This window comes from Quercus lobata, unplaced genomic scaffold (genome assembly GCF_001633185.2).
Source record: "Quercus lobata isolate SW786 unplaced genomic scaffold, ValleyOak3.0 Primary Assembly Scq3eQI_1902, whole genome shotgun sequence".
NCBI lineage: Eukaryota > Viridiplantae > Streptophyta > Magnoliopsida > Fagales > Fagaceae > Quercus > Quercus lobata.
The window spans coordinates 85,845-105,822 of NW_022154706.1; the positions used below are offsets into that span (position 1 = coordinate 85,845).

The following is a 19,978-nucleotide window of genomic DNA, read 5'->3' on the forward strand; positions in this document are numbered from 1 at the left end:
TGATAAGTAGTTGAATTTAACTAAGTATTAAAAGTTATGGGTCATTCATTTAAATTTATTAATATGAAAATTCAAATTAGCCTCTATTTAATATAAACAAACTGTTAGCAAATGAAAAGACATAATGACAAATTGTGATTAACAGCTTATCATTTTTATACGGACTCACTATGTTTTTTGCACCACTCACAACTAGCCACATAAAATAGTTGTGACAAAATGTGTGGAATAAGTTGTTGTTTTAGAATTATTTGAACCTTCAAGGAAAAAGGAAAAAATAAGGCTAAAATATTATTTTCATCCTTAAATTTTGCATGAATTTGTTTTTTTGTGCTTAAACTTTGTAAGTTTTATTTTTTGACCCTAAATTATTGAAAAAAACTTTTGCAAAGTTTAAGGATGAAAATCAAACTTACAAAAATTTAAGGATATAAATAATATTTTAGCCAAATAAAAAAAATTGGGAAAGCAAAAAAGGGAAGGATTTTGTAAGGGACCAATTTTGATTTTGTAGGGCCTAAATTGTATATAGAATATTTTGTAAAAAAAAAAAAAAAAGTGTTTTCTGGGGGCTTCTGAATGATTCTGTCCATGACCAACTAGATTATATGTTTAATCTTCGTTTTTTTTTTTTCTTTGGTCAAACAAACTCAAGCTTTTCTAAAAATACTTCCAATAATTGTACGAACACGCTAGGCCTTGAACCCCAGCTTAACCATCACAAATTCACAATATATCAGATTCCACATACATTCCATCACCAACAACAATTCTTACACACTGCACATGCCGGGGGTTGGAGAAGAGATCACCATTTGGTTTTTGCTTCTAGGTTCAGTTAAGGTTTCTTCATGTGAAGCTGCGAAGGCCTTTGAGACGATCCTGCACAGAATCATCTGGCCAAACCAGTTGGCTCCACCAGTTTTCAGTGCATTCAATCACTCTCAATCTGGTTGCATTTTCCATACTGAATGGTAAATGCTTTAGATCAGGACAATTCTGGATCTTCATAGTCTCCAAAGAGAGCCATTCAAATGAGACATCCTCACATATACGAAACAATCTTGGTAGTTTGCAGAGTACAACGTTCTTCAATTTGGGAAGGGCTCCGATTTCAACGATGCTTCCACCTTCAATTATCTCTTCTATCTTGGAACAATCTTTGACTTGCAAATCTTTCAAGTTACAAAGCAGCTGGACCAATGCTTGTGGGAAAAGTCTTTTTAGCCTTGGACAACCTTGCAGTGTCAGGGTCGTGATTTTATTGAGGCTTCTTGATTCGTTTAAGTCCTCGCAGATGGAAACGAGCTTTGGGAGGTTGATGAGGTGTAGCTTTTGCAAGGCACCAGTTACTATGTCACCAGACTCACCACCAATAATGCTTTCCATTTCATCGCATTCTTCAATTGTACAAGCTTTCAGCCCTTCCAAATTAGCTGCGCCTATTACTGATAAGTTTTTAGCACTATGGTGACCCAGTAGCTCTAAAGAATAACCTTGCTTGAGTACATTTGAAAATGCATTAGGAATGACTCCTCCAGTTGCAAATCTCAAATGTCGTTCAGTTGTGTATCCAAAAAAATCAAATCCAAGAAAATTATCCATATTGTGATTGCCAACTACAATTCTGAATGATCTAAGCCCATGATCTTCCTGCTCCATGTAATTTCTGTTCCTAGCTTCAGTGAAAGCTTCAAAGCAAGTTAGTTCTGGAAAGTAGAAACAAAGACTTGCCAATTTCTTCAACTTAGCAACTTCCCCAGCAACTGTATCTACAATCTGGTTCCAAATTTTGTTTTTGTAGTTGACATCAATGCTCAGCTCTTCTAACGAAGAAAGACTTGCAATTACATTACAAGGAATCATAAGCAGTGGCTGGCCGTTGATGCCATTGGAACAACTGCAGTTCTTCTTAAAAGAAACTCTCAGACACTTCAAACCAGTCAATTGCCCAATCTCTTTAGGCAAGGTGAGAATTCCAGTGTTGCGAAGATCAAGAATTTCAAGACTCTTCAGTTGTTGTAGATTGGGAGGCAGCTCCACTATGTGACCACAATTGTTTAGATATAACAGCCTCAGGTTTTTCAAGTTAGAAATAGACGGTGGCATTGACATGATTCCTGTATTACACAAATCCAAAATTCGAAGGTTACACATGGATTCAAAGAACGATTCTGGAATTTCTGTCAAGTTTGGGTTTTTCTGGAGTAGCAATGTTAAGGTTTTATCAGATGCAAGTTTCTGAGGTAGAGTAAATTTTTGACGGATCAATGAAACCCTTTGTGCACTTTCCCATTTCTCCAACAGTTCTTCACCTTCAAGTATCTTTCCACCTTCGCCTACCAAAAACTTTGAATCCTCCTCTTCCTGGTCCCTGATCCTAACAGCCATGCGTTGGAGAAAGAAAGGCATCTTAAAGTGCCTTGCCTTTCTGCCCTTTTCCAATAGAGATTTATCTTCCAATTCATAAAATATACGTTGGCCTCGATCACGAGCATTCCCAAGCGTCTCAGCACGAGCAAGAAATTGTTCAGCCTTCCAGCACTCAGTCATATAATCTTCGTGAACTTCATAGTCTGGTGGGAAAATTGTCCAATACCGTAGACAAGGTTGGCAATCCCTATTTAACCGGTCATAAACAGTTTTAAATGCTTTGTAAACTTCTTCCATTTCTCCCATGGGATCCGTGCTTGGAACCTGCAACTGGCACAACACATCTCGCCACGAAGCTAGATAGTTCTCATCTATCAACATATCTCTCAACATATTTGCTATTATCATGATCACTTGTGGCATCCCACCACACTCCCTGAGTATACCTTTCACAATCGGCTGGCTGTCTGGTTGATCTACTTCGATATCCCCTAATAATTTCTTGAACAAATTCTGGCCATCATTCTCTGATAGTCTTGTTATATTGATCTCCTCATCTGTACTCGAACGGTAAACATTTCTATATCTAGTTGCAAATACCACCTTTCCAAGTTCATGGTTATCATGAATGCCAATGTCATTCAGATCAATCTCTGAGTAAACCCCATCAAGAAGCAACAGATATCTCTGGTCAACTAGATTTTTGGATATCTCGTCTGGTATTTGATCACTTTGTGCTCCTAGTTGTAACCGCTTCACAAGTTGTTCTTGTATCTCCTCTCTCATCACCTCTCTCATCTCCTCTCCCATGCTCTTCGCTTCTGAAACATCTACAAAAAGGACAATATCAAATTGCTGGGTTTCACGAACTCTATTATTTAGGTTTTTCATTATTGTTGTTTTTCCCACTCCTGGCAGTCCCCATATGCGAAGTCTCTTGAAATTGTCACCTTTGAGCCACTTCAATAGCTTTTCTACATGATCATTAAGTGATGGCACATCATCTATCTTCTTGGGATGCTTCATTCTCACTCGGATTGGTGGTGCTTTTTCTCTTTTAACCATTATATTTATTTTTTGTTGTCGATCACATAGAGCAGTTACCTCCGTAGTGTACGTCACAACATCTTTGCCAAGCTTTAGCAAAGAATGAAATGGACAAAGTCCACAAAAGCATCTGCTGATATTGTCATCTTTTTTCCTCAATTCTTCAAGTTTAGCTTTCATATCTTTCACTTCCTTAAGCCAAGTCTTGCATTCAGCTGTCTCCTCCATTGTCTCCTCATCCTTTTCCAGATTATTTGTCACATCTGCCTCTTTATCACAAAGATATCCTTTTTCCTTTTCAAGCTTGGCCCAATTTTCCTTGAGATTGCTCACATAACCATATTTGCGCTTCAAATATCCTAGCACATAATTTACTGTTGATGTTGCCACGTTCCCAGTCACTTCTGTAGCTACTGACTCCATCATCCTACAAAAATTTATAAAGGAAAATGAGGTACAATCTGAAGATTCTGAACTGTTTATTTTCTATCGTTTTATATGATAAATGATAGAATGAAATTGAAAAACGATGAAAAATCAAGCACCTGCTACAGAAGGTACGAGAGTCAAGTTTTGTTCCTTGAGGATAACATGTAGGGTTGTAAAAAAGCCAAGTTTTGTCGATTAGTGCATATTCAAGCTTAGCTCGTCAGGAAAAATAAAAAACTCGAGCTTGTGACAAGCCTAAAAATAGTGTTTGAGCTTGAGTTTGGCTTGATTAATTAGTCAAGCCAAACTGAAGCTTAATATCAAGCTCAAACTCAAACTCAAACTCGAGCTCAGGTCAAGTTTTTGAGTTTGAGATCTAAAAAAAATTACATTATTAAATGCTTAAATCTCTAAAATTAAGAAAAAGAAAATAATATACTCATTTTATCATGTATCTCGTCCTACTTATGATTAGCTATTATTCAAATTAATAATTTCCATAATTAAATTCATTCATTCATCATTTCTTGTCTACAACTTCAGCAATTGTTCAAAATGCAAATTTTACATTCACGTTAGAAGGTAAAGGACTAAAAAAATACCTGTTTGGAACTATTATGAATGAGAAAATACTAACATATTTCATAACATTACTTTAGATGATTGATAGAGAAGGATCATATGTGGCCTACTTAATTATTTATTTATTTTTAAATGTAACTATAGTCTAAAGTGGTTCTTGATCAGTTTAAAGAGAAGGAAAAAATTAAGGTAATATAGATAGTGGTCTCATGTTGGTCATGTCATTAATAAGATATGTGTAATGAGTATATTTAACTAACACATATAAACTTATAAATGAGTTTATGCTTGAATTGTTGTGTATCAAGCCTAATAGCTCACGATTTTGTTCATAAACAAATTTTTTTGCTTGGGCTCGGCTTGTTTATTAAACGAGCTTAAAACTAAGGCTCAAACTTGGCTAATTTATAAACAAACAAACATAAATAAGCTTTTTATCCAGCTAAGCCCGAGTTGTTCATGATCGGCTTGGCTCATTTACAGCCCTAAATTAACATGTCTTTTCTATTTTGCTTACCCTATATCAAGAAATATTATAGGTTCTCAATAAAATTAATGCATCACAAAATTATACTCAAGTAATATCAATGTTTATTTATTTTATTAATAGCGTAAAAAACATCCAACAAAATAAACATTAATACATATTTTGAAAATGTAACCTATGAATTGCATGTTCTTTACACTATTAATACAGATATCAAATTCTGTATCAATCGGATATTATTTACTATAATGATCTATAAGCTTATATTTTAGGCATAATTTTAAACTGAAAAAACTTGCAATTTAAACAATTTATTGATGACATAACTATTAATATTTAATTTTTAAGAAATTTTGCAAACATGTAGTATATAAGAAGAAAATATAATCCAATGGTGGATTTGTCAAAATTTACCTCTAACAAAAAGATATTGAGGAAGGTTTTGTAGCTAAAATTTATCATTTTTCAAAGTTATGCTATACTTTTAAGTTTGAAATAAATTATTCAAATAACTCTCAAAAAAAAAAAAATTTATTCCAATTTCTCATCCTATTAAAGGAGATTATAATGATAATAAAAAAATCATAACAAAACTGCACTTAATATTAGACAAATATTGGTACACTCAAATGCATAATCAATATTTTATTTCGATATAAAATTCAATTATCACTTCCAAAATAAATAAGTATTAACTCAAACAAAAATCAACCCAAAGCTATAGAGGGAAAGTGACTACCTATGATGGGAAACTCAAAAATACAACACCAATATCATTCTATAATTTTGGAATTTCTTGTCCAATATTGGAACTTTTTGTTTATTTAATGGGACACTAAAACCCTTAGAAGTATTTTGGGACAAGTGGCCTAGATCTTAAGCTGTCCCTGCGGTCCACACTCCATAGGACCATACCCTCATCCACCAAACAACCCCAACCCACAAGCCTAATCAGCCAACCAATTTGAAGCCTTTCGGGCTTCAGACAGAGAGAACTTGGAGGAACCCACCAAGAACCAATAGCATGATTCAATGGCCATGGATATTGTGATCCATGGTCCAATGTATGATCTCTCAACAACTGAGGCTGCAAACCATTCCCACCGATAGCCATGACAAACATTAGCTGGATTGCCAAGGGCATAGGAGCCCTCAGATGGTCCGACCTCTTCACTATTTGGTGTTTGAAGGGAGATGGATCGAGTAAGTGTCCGTTTGAAAACTACTTATCTAGTTTTTTACTGAAAACTTTTTGCTGAAAGTATGCTGAAGTATAGTTGTACTTGTACCTTGAAAAAATTTGAAGAAGTGAGAAAAAGCAGGAAAAAGTGAGGTTTTAAAAAACTGTAAATAAAAGCTAAAAAAAGTTAAAAACTTTTAGGAGGAGGGAATGGAAAGGAATTAAAATAATAATTTAAAAATATTATTTCCTTCTCTTGTTTGAAAATTTTAATGGAGAGAATGGAAAATTCATTCCCTTATTTGAGAGTTTAAGTGGGAGGGAACGGAATCAGTAGGAGGGAACACTCATTTCTTTCTAATTTCTATTCCATTAAAATCTCAAATTTTCATTCCCTCCAAAATTGGGAAAAATGGGAGGGAATGAAATTAGATTTAACTAGTTGCAGACCCACGCAATGCGTGGAAATGGATAATTATTTTATAATTGTGATATAAAATATAATTTGTTTTCTAAATTTTGTTGAAGATAATTTTGTTCTCTCTAAAAATTAAATTATATCTAAAATTATTTCATCTTTCTAACTCTACCAATATATCATTATATTATTTTGAGTTGCATTTGATTGATATTATTCATTTATGAAGTGGTCCATATGGTTCGAAATTATGTTATAGTGCACTATGTTTTTCTAATTTTTAAGTTTTGAATAAATCATTCAAATTCCTCATTCTCTTAAAGAAGATTATTATGATAATAAAAAATCATAACAAAATTGCACTTAATGTTACTTAAATAATTGATAGACACATTCAAATGCATAACCAAGACCTTTTCTTTTTTTCCATATAAATTCAAATTCTCATTTACAAAATAACTAAGTAACTCAAACAAAAATAAACAAAAACTATAAGAGGGAGAGAGATTAATTGTGATTGAAAACTCGAAAATATAACACTAAAACGTATTAACCCAAAATAAAGTTATAAAAAATACAATGATTCATCAACCTAAAGTAGAGTTGCAAGAATGAATAAAAAATAGAGAGAGAGAGAGAGAGAGACAGAGAGAGAGAGAGAGAGAGAAACAAATTTATAAAAAATAAGATAAGAACAAAAAGAGTAAAAATATAGGATATAATAATAAACATCAAATTATTCAAGTCATGCTATATAATAATATAATAATGATATATTTTTATATACTATCTTTATAATGTAATAAGATGACATCTATTAAATCAAAGAAAAAAAAAAGGCGAAAATACAATGTTAGTCCCTAAAGTTTACCTACTGAGTGCTTTTGGTCCTTGAAGTTTCAAATGAGTATTGTTGGTCCCTAGAGTTTATAAAATAAGCATTGTTAGTCCTTCCTTCAACTTCCATTAGTGGAGTGGTGATGTGTCAATTTTTTTAATGATGTGGCAACAATTTTTGTTATTAACAAATTACATGTCAGCAGTCCTACCATGCTCTCTGTCATCCCAAGTTTTTCTTTTCCGGCCTCAAGTCTGTATTTGTCTCAGACGCCACAGATGGCTCCGATCAGTACTTCACTCCCTCCTCTTGGTTCTGCTCCCAACCCCTCCTTCTCATCACCAACATCAGCGATGACCTCAAACAAACTCAACGGCCATGAAAAGCAATCAAATGAATACTCTAGATTCCAATTCAGTCCATATTTTAAATCACCCCTTGTGTTTTTGAGGTTTTGTGAGCTTAAACTTGTTCTCTAACAAACCCAAAGTTTTTTATTATGGCAGAGCTTGTTTCCAAAGAGACCCACTTCAAGATTTATATCTAGATTTAATTTTCCGTACCTGGGGTTATTGGTTTTCATAAGAGATGTTTTGTAATTGGTTGCGTAATTCAAGCTTAGATCTTGGGTTGATCTTCGTCTAATATGGATTTGTTGCTCTTTACGGAAATTCAGTTTGTTTTATGGAGGTTGAATTTGTTGCACTGGTGAATGGTGGACATGAGGCACTGGCCATTGGGATCGAAAGAGAGAACTTGGGATGGGTGGTGGGTTTGCCACATCATGTAATAAGTTAATAATAAAAATCATTGCCACATCATAAAAAAAATAACACATCACTATTTTAATAGACACATAAGCAATAAAATTTAACAGAGTTGATGGAAGGACCAATTGATGTCATTTTTTAAACTTCAGGGACTAATAGCACTCGTGTGAAACTTTAGGGACTAAGAACACTTACTAGGTAAACTTTAAGGACTAATATAAAACTCTCCTACACCTGATATGGAAACTAGGCAACGATCTAAAAGTTGTTGAAATGGGAGATGGGCTACTTCAGTTCAAGTTCTCCCTGGAGAGTCAACTACGACGGATGTGGGACAATGGCCCATGGAGCTTCGACAACAATATTTTGGTCTTACGAAGATGGGAAAAAGGATTGATAGCCAGCCGATGGTACAGGTGTGGGGGTTGCCTTTCGACCTTATCAATAAAGAAGCAAATATGGATATTGGCCAAGGCATTGGAAGAGTGGTGGAGGTAGATTGCAAAGCGCTTGACTTCGAGCAAGCCCGCTCCCTACGGGTTAGGGTCGAAATTCCCCTTGAGAGACTGATTCACAAAGGTGGACAAATAGAAAGCCTAGAAGGGGACCAAGTCAGGGTGGCATACAAGTACGAAAGGCTAGTGGGTTCGTGTTTTCAGTGTGGTCGACTAGGTCACGAGCTAGCCAGATGCCTCCACCCTTACGAGGATACGGTGGTGAGTAGACCGTACGACGAGTGGCTTAGGGCAGGCACCAAAACAAAACTGGAGGGGTCGCGAAGCAGGGCGGACAGTCCCCCACGACACGATCCAGCACCATAGCCTTCAGTTTCGAATAGAGTAACCCAAATTGTTGAAACTCTACCAGCAACAGGGGATGACATGGCTGACAATCCCAAGATTTGCGGTATAATAAATGCGGACATAGACAAGGGGGGTAAATTCGGGATTCACGAAGCTGAAAAAGATACATCCTTTTCGCAAATCTCGGACCGAATGTCAACTGAGTTAGAAATTTTGAAACCTAGCCCTTCCTTAAATGGCCATGCACTAACCCAGACCTGCCACCCACAAGCCAACCTAAGCCTCCATGATATGATCTCCGAAATTTCAGCGGGAAACTTCTTTACTATACCTATCTCGTACAGCATGGATATACACCAAGTTAAAGAAGATCACGTGACAAGAGTAGAGCAACCAGCCACCTCATGTAAAAATGCATGGGAGGCGGGACCCGATAACAATAACACATCAATAATGGCTATGTGGAAAAAAATCACCCGGACTCAAAGCAATGAAAAAAGAGACACATCCATGGACCCACTAGTTCGTGAAGGAAACAAAAAGGTAGAGAGGGGCCACCTTAAGGATCCAACTGAAGTTAACATGGAAATGCATAAAAGGCATAAGGGTTTGGCCAGCAAAACTAACCCACCTTTCTCAAAGGCGGCAGCTGCTTCCCAGCCCCGCCAATCACCATGATCATTATAAGTTGGAATTGCTGAGGGCTTGGGAACCACCGGGCAGTTCAGGTACTTACCGACTTGGTAAGAACAAAAGGACCCACGATTTTGTTTCTCATGGAAACAAAGTTGACAGTAAATGAGATGCAAACAGTAAAAACAAAACTTGACTTTCCTTTGATGCTCTATGTACCTAGTGCGTGACGTAGCGAGGGACTTGCTTTGCTATGAAAAAACGATGTGGTGGTTACTACTCAGAATTACTCTCCCAATCACATTGATGCTTTTGTGTCTTCCCCTATGCAGGCTTTATGGCAGTTGACAGGGATGTATGGCCACCCTGAGGAAAGGTTAAAAAGTGAGACATGGAGGCTAATGAGGCATCTTAGGGCTCAGGCTTCACTCCCTTAGTTGTGTTTGGGAGATTTTAACGAAATAATGTTCTCTAAGGAGAGGAATAGCCGAACCCCAAAACCATTACAGCCCTCCTGCACTATGGTCTAGTGGACTTGGGCTTTCAAGGGTACAAATACACATGGAGGAATGGTAGACACGGGGAAGCCTTTGTGGAACAACAGCTTGATAGAGTTTGTGGAACAACGGCTTGATAGAGTTTGGACTTGGGCTTTCAAGGGTACAAATACTCATGGAGGAATGGTAGACACAGGGAAGCCTTTGTGGAACAACAGCTTGATAGAGTTTGTGGAACAACGGCTTGATAGAGTTTGGACTTGGGCTTTCAAGGGTACAAATACACATGGAGGAATGGTAGACAAGGGGAAGCCTTTGTGGAACAACGGCTTGATAGAGTTTGTGCTTCGAAGGAATGGAGAGAACTCTACCCTCAGACGAAAGTAATTCATGCGATAGCTGCCTATTCAGACCACAACCCCATAGTGCTGAATACTGAACCCACCCAGATGCGCCAATGCTGCAAAAGGAAGATTCATCGGTTTGAAGAGAAGTGGCCAACCCACCCCGAGTGTGAGGATTGGGTATGGTCTTCTTGGTTGCAACACCAACCTCCTGGCAGCCCCATGTTCTGCCTCTTCGAAAAAATCAAAAGGTGTCGGATGGACCTAGTAGCTTAGAGCAAAAACACATTCGAGAACACTGGGGACTGCATAAACTCAAAGCAGGGGGAGTGAGAGGAGCTGATGGTAGCAGGATATGGGGATAATTTGGCTAGAATAAACGAAGTCAGGAGAGAACTAAATGAACTACTACACCATGAAGAGGTTTTTTGGCAACAACATTCTTGGTCCATCTAGCTTTCGGCGGGAGACAAGAACACCAAGTTCTTCCACCAACGAGTAAGCCAATGGCACTGAAAGAATACCATTGAGGGGATACATAATACAAATGGGGAGGGGTGTATGGACATAGAAGGAATAGCAACCACTACAGAGGAATATTATAAATGTTTGTTTACAGTCTCAAATAACCTTAGTATGGATGATGTGCTGGATGCAGTTGATAGAGTAGTAACAAGGGGGGTGGTAGAGAACTTGGTTTGCCCATATACAAAGAAGGAAGTTCAAGTGGCCCTCTTCCAAATGCACCCATCTAAATCACCCAGCCCAGATGGCATGTCCCCTTTCTTCTTCCAAAAATACTGGCACACTGTGGGGCATGACGTCACCGCAGTAGTGTTGTTTGTGCTACACTCAGTGAGGTACTTGCATAAAATGAACTATACACATATAGTGTTAATTCCCAAAAAGAATAATCCACAATATATTATGAAGTATCGACCTATTAGCTTGGGTAATGTAGTGTCAAGAATTATTTCTAAGGTTCTTGTGAACCATGTGAAATCCATACTATCTAATGTTATCTCTGACTATCAAAGTGTGTTTGTGCCTAATAGGATTATCACAAACAATACTACTGTTGCATTTGAAATGTTACATAGGATGCGGAATAGAAGAAAAGGGAAGGTTGGGCACATGGCAACCATGCTTGATATTAGCAAGGCCTACGATAGGGTGGAATGGGAGTTCCTTGAAAGAATCATGTTAAGGCTTGGGTGAACCTTGCAATGTTGACGGTGCGTTCAACCTCGTACTCTGTCCTTATTAATGGCGAACTGCGAGGCTACATCACTCCCTCAAGAGGTATTAAGCAAGTAGACCCGTTGTCCCTGTACCTATTCCTTTTCTATGCTGAGGGGTTGTCCTCTTTGCTGCAAATGGCAATCGAAGCTCACCAGATGAAAGGACTTCTCTCATGCCACGGGGGTGTGCATATCTCACACCTCATGTTCGACAATGATTGTTTGTTGTTTTGTGAAGCTAAAACCGAGGAATGTTGCCGTTTGCTAGACTTGCTCACTCAATATGAAGAAGCGTTAGGGCAGGCTATTAACCGACAAAAAACCACTTTGTTCTTCAGTTGCAACACTTGTTGAGAGGTTCAGGAAGAAATACGGATTATGTTTGATGCACAGGTACTATCAAATTGTGAAAAATACCTTGGGCTGCCCATGGTAGGGGGGGGGGGGAATCAAAAGTGAGCACTCTTAAAGAACTCCAGGAAAGGGTTACCAAAAAAGTGATGGGGTGGAAAGAAAAGAATATCTCCAAAGCAAGGAGGGAGGTTCTTATCAAAACGGTGGCTCAAGCCATCCCTACATATTCCATGAGCATTTTCAAAATCCCTAGAACAGTTTGTGATGGCATGAACTCAGTTTTGGCCAAGTATTGGTGGGGTCAGACCCGTAAGGAACGGAAGATACATTGGATTAACCAGGCTAAGCTGTGTACTCCAAAGGATAGAAGAGGGATTGGGTTCCAAGATATTCACACTTTTAACCTTGCAAAGTTGGCGAGGCGGTTGATCCATGGAACTCACTCTCTGTTCTACAGAGTATACAAAGCAAGGTACTTCCCCACATGCTCGTTCATGGAGGCAGAGTTGGGGAGCAACCCCTCTTATGTGTGGCGCAACCTCCTCAGTGCTAGGGAGTTGTTGAGAGAAGGCTCGGTATGGAGAGTTGGGGATGGATGCACAGTTGGCATTCAAAGCCATAAATGGCTGCCTCACCCCCCAAAGTTCTGTGAAGGTGTGGACTTGTCACTAAAAGTGAGTGATTTTATAGACCCGCACACCAAACAGTGGGATAGGGCGAAGGTTCACTCTTGGTTCCTACCACAGTCAAGGGAAGAGGTGTTAAAGATTTGCTTGGAGAACTTGGAGGCTTAGGATAAGCTGGTATGGAATGAAAACAAGTCCAACACGTTCTCCGTTCGAACTGCTTACAATGTAGCCCTTCGGTTGAAGCAGGGGTCCAGTGGTGAACATTCTAGGGCACGGGATGACAAACGGGTCTAGAATAGGCTGTGGAAGCTACCTATCCCACCCAAAGTGCGAAATTTCGTATGGAGGGCTACCTCGGACATCTTACCCACCCGTGTCTGCCTAGCTCGTCGAAGAGTCCCCATTGACCTAACATGCGTTATATGTGGAGCATAGGCCGAGACCGCCATCCATATTCTATGCTAATGTCCGCTAGCACGTAATGTATGGTCACTTGTTAGAGGGAAACTGCAGAAATGTGACACCTCAGTCCAGTCTTTCCTTAGCCTAACCCGATCGTTGATGGAGAAGCTGCCCAAAAGAGACCTCGAGATGTGGGCCATGGTGGCATGGTCCATCTGGAATAAGCAGAACCGATTCCACTTTGAAGCAATCCAAACTCCTCCCCATGCAATTCTTAAGGGGCACTCTTGCTTCTGGAAGACTACCAACGGCTAGCTTGTCGCTTGAATGGTACCTGAGCAACTGAGAGTGCAGACCATTTGTATACTTTTTCAAATTTTTATGTTTTCGCTGTACTGCTTTTTTTTTTCTTTTTTTTTTTAGTCTTGTTTGGTGTAAAGAATGTTGGGAGAGCAGGGACGTAGCCAGGAATAATTACTTGGGGGGGCCGGGTTGTAGTAGAGATATACTAAATATAATTCATAAATCTATTGAATACAAAATTATCAACTTTCATATATTATCATATTCTTGTACGTTAATGAACATGAAAAACTGTCTAGTTCAATTTAGACATACAAAAAAGAACATTCACATCAAATCATGCTTGGTGATGATTTTTCATGGAATAAATACACCTTTAGTTAAGCAATGGCCTTTTAGGATAAAAAAATTAAATAAACAAATCAATCAAAATTATAAACAAACAACATAAACCAAATAAATTAACAACACCCTACTACCTTGCATAATGTAATGGCTGAAAACAAAATACACAGACTCATGGCCCTCATCCCAATTGCCTTCCATAGATTAATTTTTTTTCATTTATAATTTACTTACTTTACTACCCAACTACACAATGCAAGCCCCACCCTGCCCCCACTAAGATTACAATAACAATAAACACAAAAAAACAAAGTCAAATATGCATAAATAGCTGTGTTGGCAAAGGGATATCACACATTCACATACAAATATTTGATATTTCTATTCTGCTATTCAGACTTCAGTATTTAGTTCAGTTGTTGAGAAAAAGAGAGATAAGTGAGATGAGAATGACTGAATGAGATACCTTGAGGAATTGAGATGAGGGCTTGAGGTTGAGGTGATGAACAAGTTAGCGAGCTAGTGGAGGCTACGGCGTCACGGTGAGCGGGTGAGGAGATTGTTTCCAAGGCAGAGGCGTGACACTATTGGAGGTGTGAATTGAGAACTGAGAAGAAAATAAACCAAGATGTAGTCGTGACAGTGATCAGATTGTTCTCTCTTTTTTTCAAACGATGAGGATGGAGGATGCCTTTGTTTTGTTTGATTAGGTATTTTAGATTTAGGGTTGGGCTGGGCTGAAAGTGTGCTTAGTTTAGAGGAGAAAATTTTTGTTTTATTAAGGATTTGGGGCTGGCTGGTGGGGCTAGATGTGGGCCAAGGTTTTTCTTTTATTTGAAGTTGTATTGGACTAGAACTCAAGAAGAATTGTTGAAATAATTTTGGGGGGGGCCGGATATCAATTTTTGGAGGGGCCCAAGTCAATTTTATATGTACTCTAAGTAGGGCTGTCCATCCAATCCGACGACCCGACCCACCTGAAGGTTCCGACCCGAAAACCGACCGACCTGATCAAGTCACCGGTCGGCGACAGGTCAGTTGTTCCAAAAACCGACTCCGGCGGGTCGGTCTCGGTTTTCATCCCCAAAACCCGAAAAAACCCGATCTGACCGATGTACTAAGAAATTTTAGCAAAAAATTTCCAGATTCTGGCAGAAATTTCTAGATTCCGGCAAAATTTTCCAGAATCCGGCAAAATTTTACAGATTCCGACCAAAATTTTCAGATTCCGGCCTCAAATTTCCAGATTCTGACTTAAAATTTTCAGATTCTAGCAACAAATTTTTATATTTCGACAACTTATCAAGTAGATCTAGTGATATTTCATCCAAATCTAGTGAAATCTCACCGGATCTAGCAAGATCTCACCAGATCTGGTAAGATCTCCGCCGGATTTAGCATTTTTTCGCCTGAAATCAACTATTTTGGCTGGATTTTTACCGTGGACGATTCCGACCGAACCGACCGTGTTTCCGGCGCAAAATTGACCGCACCAATCCGACTCCCTCACCGGTCGGTGGTGGGTCAGGATTTCCTCAACCCGATTCTATCGGGTCAGTCTCGAGTTGGGCACAAACCCGACCCGGACTGGCCCGTGGACACCCCTAACTCTAAGGGAAATTTGAAAAATTTTGGGAACGAGCCAAGTGGCTCCGCCCCTGTGGGAGAGTGGTCAGAGAGACCCACCCTGATAGTTTGGTTGTTTTGGCTTCGGTTTTAATATACTCCTATCTTTTCTGTCCAAAAAAAAAAATTTAATTAAAGAAACTAATGTTCAACAACTAACTCTGCCTAAGTTCTGCAATTCTTTTATTACATTGGTAATTAAACTACTAAAACCATCAACATCTTCGTAAACTTTCTTTGAACTTTGCTTTTAATCAACCTAGATTGTGACTATATAAAACCCCAACATCATTGATCATTTCTTTTCACGGGGAAAAAGTTTCAACCAAATTACCTTAGGGTGGACATTAATTCAGGAAGCCATTCAGCTCAAAATGACAAATCTTGAAATAAAACAGTTTATCATTGATGATGGAAGCTTGAAATGAAACAGATCTTTAATATAACGCTAGTACCAGCTAAAAATTTACGCTCTTGTTTAGAAAAGGTAAATAATCCAGGACAATGTTCTCCCCATGCTGAAACACAACGTTAATAAATGCTTGATATATATGTGTACGCATGGCATATGATTAATAACAAACTTTTAGGCATACCTGTCACTGTGCGTCTAGCTCGGTTTTCTTCTTCTTCAATGGAGATCTTTGGTACTGAGTTAGATGAAAACTTGAGTCTAAGCTGTTTGAATGCTAGAAATGGAAAGACCATAACCATTCTACAGCGAAGTCAACTAGCAATGCAATTATCAATGAATAATTAAAAAAGACAGCTAGCAATGTAGGTCCCACGCACCTAGCACGTTCACATGCTCAACAGTGCCCTGTCTGTTTTTTTTTTAATAAAAATTTTATTAAATTAAATTTTTATGAAATACAGCTCCCAAGTCTAGTGATAACCACACACATCTCTATCAGCAGATTAGGATTAGGATCGGTGCGGTAACTAAGGAATTGCACCGGGTGCAATTTACCTCATTTATTTTACAAATATTTTTCATTATTTACTTCTTATAAAATTTTCCTTAACTTATTTTTAATCAATGATTGAAATTGAAAGTTTTTTTTTTTTTTTGTAACTATCAATTTCAACTATTAAAAGTAATTGCACCTAATCTTAATTCTAGCATATAAAATTGCTTTCCTATTAAAGGAATAGTTTAACTGGTTGTCCTCCTCTTGACATAACTAAGGGTGTGTTTAATTCAGCTTATTTAAATTATGTTATTTGAAAAAGTGGCAATTTTAAATAGTGTAGTACGAAACTGGATTTTTTTTTTAAATTGAGCATTTAATAAAAACTGTTAAAAAGTGTTTTTTAAAAAATTGAGTGTTTAATTAACACTTATAAATATATATACACACATATATTTATATAAAAGAATTCTTTATTATTATTATTATTATTATTAATGACTTCTCAATAGTAATATTAATATTAACAATTTACGCTTTTAATTTTTCTTAGCATGGAATACACCATCATTATCTTAAAACTTAATAATTTTAGTTGTATAAATCTTTGCAATAACTTTTTTTTGAGACTTATATTCTTCTTTTTTGTAATTATTATACTCATTATTATTAATAGTAGCGACTCTTTTCAAATTATTTTTTTTCCTTGATGGAAGTTATTAACGCAATATTTTTACAAAAAAATTACAATAAAGTCTATGTGACAAATTATTAAAGATAGATAAAGAAAAATAATAATGTCAATAGTAAGTCCAAATAAGAACCATTAAAAACTTGCTACGTAAACTTTTATATGAAATTGTTTTGAAAATATTGTGTGAATAACAAAAAAAATTTCTAAAGAAAAATAACACTAATTTAAAATTTTAGGGACACAATAAAATGTCACAAAATTTTCAAAATACTATTTGTTTTTAGTTGTGATAAATTCTAGTCTAATATTTTATTAATTTATTTAATTTTCTTTTGACATATAAAATATTTGACACCTCGACTATTGTGAAAAATTTTGTGATAATTTTTTGTGTCATAACACAATTGTAATTTTTATTTTTATGAATCTCTTTACATTATGACACACTATCCCACTCAATCCACTTTTTATTTTTCTTTCTATTTTTTTCTCTCTTTTTTCTCGTCCACCGTTTCTTCCCAATTCCTATCCAACATGAACCATCCTTTCTTTCCTCCACCCACTAACTCCACCCACTAACATGTCTCTTCTTCAGCTCTTCTTCTTCACCCAAAAGACACGAAAAAGAAGAAGAAAGAGAGATAGAGAGAGAGAGAGAGAGATATAAGACATAAATAAATAAATAAAAATGAGAGAAGCCCGAAGAAGAAGAAGAAGAAAAGGAACCCAGCAGCAAAGTTTGAGATCTAGTTCTGGGCTGCCCAGTGCATAATTTGACTTTAGAATAGGGGGTTAGAATTGGGTTTTTTTAAAAAAAACTGCAATTTGGGAAATAGATGCACCTTCCTAATGGTAATATTTATTTTGCATTGTTGCATTTTGCAATTGCAGCTCTTGTACTACCACACGAAAATGGCAATTGTAGCTCTTGTACTACCACACGAAGATGCAGGATTCCTTCGTACTGGAAAACGCACATTTTGATAGTGTGATGGATTTTGGGCTAAAAATCATGTCTTTTGGACTCCTTAAAGTGGAACCAAACAGTATATGATATACTGCAATTTATACCCCCCCCCCCCCCAAAAAAAAAAAAAAAAAAAGCTCCGAAAAACTTCAATAAAAATTACATGGAGACAATTGGATAAATAAAATTCATTATATATTTCTTACTACCAATTACACAGAATTTGACTGGAAAGTGAAACTATTTGATCGAAAATCGTTATCAAAAAATAAGGTTGTGGGAAGAGATTAGTTATTTATTAAACACAAATTCAAGAGTTTGTCAACAACACCCATAGATTCAAATAACATGTCATCACACTTATGAGGATTAACACTCATAGAGGCATTTTCACAAACACGTGGCATGTTACATTCATCACCAACCAAATCATGCAAAGAGGCATACAAAGCACGATCCATGGCAAATAAGCACAATGGGTCAAGGATCACACTTAAATATTTAAACCACAACAAGTGCACACGCTCTAATACCAAATAAAAGTTCAAATATGTGTATAAAACACCCTTGAACGTTTAGACCCCCAAATACAAAATAATGAATTCAAACTTTATGACAAACAACAAGTGTGCGGAAAATGAACATAAGTTATAAACAGAATTGGAAATCAATCTAAGCCAATTATAAATCACATCCACAGCAGAAAATAAAAGGCAAAGACAAAGGGAAGAAAGATGTAAACACAAGAACAACACACGATGTGTTATCGAAGAGGAAACCGAAGCCCTCGGCATACAACCTCTCCGCCGCCCTCTAAGCAGTCAATAATCCACTAGAAAATATAGTTGGGATACATGAACAGTAATAGACCCTCCAAGCCTAATCTACCCAATGTACCTAAGCCCTCCAAGCTTCTTGCTCCAACGAGGTTGTGCCGAACCTTTTTCTTTTCTAACTTACCGGATTCCGCTATAATCCATAGCATCCGCCATCTTTGGCATCTTCCAATGCTTCCCAAAGCTCCAAAAACACTCAACACTCTAAATGGGTGTGGGTAGTGTTTGGATAGAAATTTCCTCTCAATAGGTATGACAATGAGAGAGGGAATGAGAAGAGACTACAAAGATATCTCTCTAAGAATGAGTAACTCTCTCTAATTGGATGGGTGTTTTGAAGAAATCTCTCTTAGGGTTTTTCTTTCTGAATGGCCACTCATATTTTGTGGGAATGAGGGGTATTTATACTGGTGTAAGAATGGAATGCGAAGAGTCAGTTTTTCCAAAACAGGATTAGCTGGCGACTTGACCTCGCGACTTGACTGAGTCGCGAGTTCAAGCCGTGAGCTAACTGAGTGGCTAGTCTGGATTTTTGTTCTGTAGTGCTTCAGCTGACATGACTGTTCAGCTCCCCTGCATGCTCTGTACGTGTGCTGCTTCTGGCGGCTTGCAGCCGCGAGTCACCCGCGAGATCCAGCCGCGAGTCCCTGCTTCACTGCACAGTCTTGAGCATTTCTTCACACTCTCTCACACACTACCCATACATGATTCCCACCTAAATACAGAGTTTCTAAATGTTGTATTACAAGCAAATTTGTTATGGAATAAAGCCAAAACATGGTTGATTAAATTCAACCTTACAATCTCCCCATTTGGCTATTCCGTGACAAAACACCCTAAAACAAACTCTAGACTTAAATGTGAGTTTGGGAACAATGACAAAACTCACTCACACCTAAATCTAGAAACTGTGAAGCTCTTGAATCATATGAACATGAGTCTCCTGAAACACAACAATACACTATGATCATTGTATGTAGAAAATATGAAATGCATATGAAACAGGCATAAAGTGATCAAGCAAAAATGAAGTGAAGAACTAAATCATGACTTAATCAAACAAGTAATCACTACAAGGTAGTGATCACAGTACTCATTCACACTTGGAATGAACACTTGATCATACAAGCAAACAAGAACAATGCAAGTTACTTGTATGTCCAATACTCAACCAATGCATAATACACTAAGTATATGCATCTAGGAACAATCCTACAATGGCACAAGAGTGACAGTACTTAACCATAAAATGCATGACATTTGGATAGA

The 19,978-nt window shown here is 37.3% G+C and overlaps 1 protein-coding gene across 1 annotated transcript; it reads right to left on the reverse strand.

The window, feature by feature from the left end:
* Positions 1-849: 849 nt before the first annotated feature.
* LOC115972901 (probable disease resistance protein At4g27220) lies at positions 850-3,843 on the reverse strand. Its single transcript, XM_031093128.1, has one exon. The coding sequence runs from the start codon at positions 3,841-3,843 to the stop codon at positions 850-852; it is 2,994 nt and encodes a 997-aa protein (XP_030948988.1).
* Between the last annotated feature and the right edge of the window lie 16,135 nt (positions 3,844-19,978).